Genomic DNA, 4,059 nt, shown 5'->3' with positions numbered 1-4,059 from the left:
GAAAAAGTTTACCAGCATTGTGGTGGGCACCTATAGTCTCAGCTACTTGGGAGGCTGAGGCAGGAGGATTGCTTGAGCCCAGGAGTTTAAGGTTGCTGTGAGCTATGGTGATGCCACTGCATTCTACCCAGGGGGATAGAGCAAGACCCTGTCTCAAGAAAAAAAGAAGAAAAAATGTCCTGTCAGCTTCTCACTTTTAATGTACGTAATTTATATTGCTGTTACCTAGAAATTCAACCTTGAACAGATCCACTAATGGGGATTCCTTTTTCTGTTAAATGGTGAATATTCAAATGCTTGGAACATCAGTTCTTGTAAAAGTGTGTCTGTAGGGTGTGATCTTCGCAACAGCATAGGGATCTTAATCCTAGGTTCTCATACAAATGGAGCACAAAGGGTGCTGAGACTAAGGGCTAAAGGTGGGAGACTGAACAAATGCAGACCACCAGGCACTACTACTCCTTTCATCAGCTCTGACCTGCTCTTGTGCCGGGGGTCTCATCAGGCCTGTGTCTGCCTTCCTCCTGAATAGGCCAGAGAATTCGTGTAAACAGCCTTCCTACAGCAACTCCCTACTCCAGGTGGCCAGACAGGAGCTCCCCACCAGTGGAGCACATTGACACAGAGGCAAAGTTAACTGGTGCTGGGGCAGCCATAGTTGCTGCTAAGCGGCTGGCATTGGAAGAGGTTTTGACAGCTTGATCTTTGGCTATGCCAGGAACCCATCTCAAGCAGCAGCTCTTCTCCTATGCTGTTCTGGGCTTTGCCCTGAGAACATGGGGCTCTTCTGTTTGATGGTCACCTTCCTCATCCTCTTAGCTGTGTGAGGCTCCACAGGGCCACCTACCTGTCCCGCTCCTGAGACTCTATGCCGTTCCTGGTGCTGGAGTGTGCTGTACTTTACCATTAAGGACAGCATTTCTCTCTTTGAAAAACAAACAAACATATGTAGCACAAAACACTGTTTTTATTATTTTGGAGTCTAATAGATTAACCCAAGCACTGTTAAACTAACATGTTTACATTTCAGCGTTTGGGATGCTTTCTGGATATTTTAAGAGAATCATAATTACATGTATATACAGCTACAAATGAGGCTACTACTACTACAAACTCAATGAAATATTCTTTAGAATATGACTTAAATTCATAACTCAAAGGAATATTACCTACTGGGTGTCATCTACTTTTAACAAAAATTGACTGACAATCTTAATACCTACTTTTGGCCTACATTTAGTTCTTGAAAGTTAAAAGGAACAGACCAGACACAGTGGCTCATGCCTATAATCTCAGCACTCTGGGAATTCAAGGCAAGAGGATCACTTGAGGCCAGGAATTCTCAAGACCAGCTAGGGCAACATAGCAAGACCTCCATCTCTACAAAAAGTTGTTTTTTGTTTCTTTTTTTTAATTAGCACAGTGGCACAAACCTAGAGTCCCAGTTACTAGGGAGACTGAGTGGGGAGGATGGCTTAAGTCCAGAGTTTAAGGCTGCAGTGTGATAAGATTGTGCCACTGCATTCTAGCCTGAGTAACAGGGTGAGACTCGGTCTCAAAAAAAGGTTAAAATTTCAGTTTAAAACAAAAAGGAGCAGCTACATTTGTTTCTCTGGTCATGTTGTTGAAGTACTACTGGGTAGAGCCATGACTGAAAGACCATCAAGACCCACCACATTGGCTCATCTCCCATAACTCAGTGGTTAAGGTGCCAGCCACGTATACTGGGCTGGTGGGTTCACACCGGGCCCGGGCCAGGTAAACAACAATGACAACTACAATAAAAATAGCAGGTCGTCATGGCAGGCACCTACAGTCCCAGCTACTTGGGAGGCTGAGGCAAGAGAATTGCTTAAGCCCAAGAGTTAGAGGTTTCTGTGAGCTGTGACATCATGGCACTGTACGCAGGGCAACAGCTTGAGACTCTTGTCTCAAAAAAAAAAAAAAAAGACCCACCACATGGTCCTCCAGCTTCCCAAGTAGCCAACATCTAAAGAGCAGAATTGTTGCTTCCAAAGGGCCTCAGAGCATTTGGCTAATCCTCTGCTGGAAACACTGGTGTCTTCTCTTTAGAGATATAAAAATGTCAAAGCTATTAAAACATAAACATACTGTGATGAGGGTCATCTAATCTATCAGTGTATGCAGAGCATTCTAGAGTCAGGTGAACAGAGGCCAGGTTAGACAGGTTTGGTTGAGCTGCCAAAGGCCCAGACGTCCACTGCAGCGAGGGGGCTGGGCTCCAGCTTGGAAAGCAGCACACAAATGGAGCACTAGGACACAGTATCTGAGAACCACCCACCAAGTGGGAAAGCTGCCAGGTGCAGCTGTGTCAGGTTGCTCCTTCTGAGGGGGATGGGTGACTTCTATATCTCCTTATAGTGGATAGCCACAGAAATGGGACTGCTTTATGGAGAAAATGAAGGTGATTATGAGTCTTACAAGAAGCTTGGGAAGATGAAAATTGGGATCATATTATCAAATACAAGGTGTGAAAATTAAGTTCGTGAACTCATTCTTTAAAAAGTACTATGGGTGGTGCTTGTGGCTCAAAGGAGTAGGGTGCCAGCCCTATATACTGGAGGTGGTGGGTTCAAACCCAGCCCCTGCCAAAAACTGCAAAAAAAGAAAAATACTAAATACCTCACTGAATATGCCTATGGTTGCTTTCAAGGTACTCTCCTTGGGAAGCTATGCGCGATGTCAGTGCCTAGTCCAGCTTCAAAGCAATTTTGGAACTGTTTTTCTGGAATGGCCCTCAGAACTGTCATTATATTATCTTTAATGCCTTGAATGTCATCAAAATGTCTTCCTTTCAGTATTTCCTGTATCTTTGAGTAAAGAAAAGAGTCACTGGGAGCCAGATCCGGTGAGTAGGGAGAGGGTTCCAATACAGTTCTTTTGTTTACTGGCTAAAAACTCCCTCATAGACAGTGCTGTGTGAGCTGGCACATTGTCAGGAGGCAAGAGCCATGAGTTGTAGGTGAAAAGTTCAGGTTGTTTTCATCTCACTTTTTCACACAGCCTTTTTAGCACTTCCAAATAATAAACTTGATTGTCTAGTTGGTACAAATTCATAATGAACCATCCCTTCCATATCCGAAAAGGTTAGCAACATCATTTTAAATCTTGATTTGGACTGGCACAATTGACTGATTTCCACTGTGCACTTTGATACTTTGTTTAGGGTCATCTTGGTACATACACCTACGTGTTTCATCACCAGCGGTAACATGGCCCAAAATATCATCTTGCCTCTCCAAAAGGTCTGGGCAAACTTCCACTTTCCATTGTTTTTTGTACATTGATGAGCTCATTCAGGACCATTTTTGCACACACCTTGCACCTGCCAAGATTTTCAGTTAAGGAATTCTTACTTATTGATGTGTATTTGGTCTACTATGCTTCTCACAGCCAGCTGATGATTTTGATGCACAATTCAACAAAGTTTTGCAATGTTTTCATCAATTCCGCTCTTTACTAGACTCCCTGACCTCTCTTCATCAATGATGGCTTCCCTCCCCCCCAGAAAAACATTTAATCCATTTGTACACTGCTGTTTTCTTCATGGCATTATCCCCATAAACTTGTACTAACACGTCCCTAATTTCGCTTTCACTCTTGCCAAGTTTAACAGGAAATTTAATGTTTGTTCATTACTCTAATTCAAGCTCCAACATTCTTTCAGTGGCACACAAAAGGCACAACGGTAATGAACGTTACTCAGAAGACACTACCACACATCGACATGAGCACAGCTATAAGATTCTGATATACCAAGATTGTGAACCCTTACTGAGTTATTTGTACAGGGCTGCCAATGCAAATGCACCATGGAAAATTTGGGAACTTAGTTGGTAGACCTTACTTTTATAATTAGGTTTGGTTCCAGACCCAAGTGGATGTGAAGGGGTGTGTTCAGTGTGTGGAAAGCATACCTCAGAGTGAGAGAGACAATCAAATGCAGCAAGTCCATGACCTAGCTGGCTAGACCCATTTTTCAAATTGAGTCATTATTTACTTGAAATGCATAGATAGGTAGATCACTATGAAAGTTTT

At 43.1% G+C, this 4,059-nt stretch overlaps 1 protein-coding gene across 1 annotated transcript in view; it reads left to right on the top strand.

The window, feature by feature from the left end:
* Window positions 1-702, top strand: part of SH3D19 (SH3 domain containing 19) — a 198,099-nt gene extending 197,397 nt beyond the window's left edge. The window contains exon 20 of the mRNA XM_023513450.1: window positions 582-702. Within this exon, the coding sequence (XP_023369218.1) occupies window positions 582-702 (121 nt within the window). The remainder of the gene's footprint in view (window positions 1-581) is intronic.
* The last annotated feature ends 3,357 nt before the right edge of the window (window positions 703-4,059 follow it).

Source organism: Otolemur garnettii, unplaced genomic scaffold (genome assembly GCF_000181295.1).
Source record: "Otolemur garnettii isolate 467f Iridium unplaced genomic scaffold, OtoGar3 scaffold00041, whole genome shotgun sequence".
Taxonomy (NCBI): Eukaryota; Metazoa; Chordata; class Mammalia; order Primates; family Galagidae; genus Otolemur; species Otolemur garnettii.
Note: the sequence above shows the minus strand (reverse complement) of the source record. Positions and strands in the feature narration are given on the sequence as shown.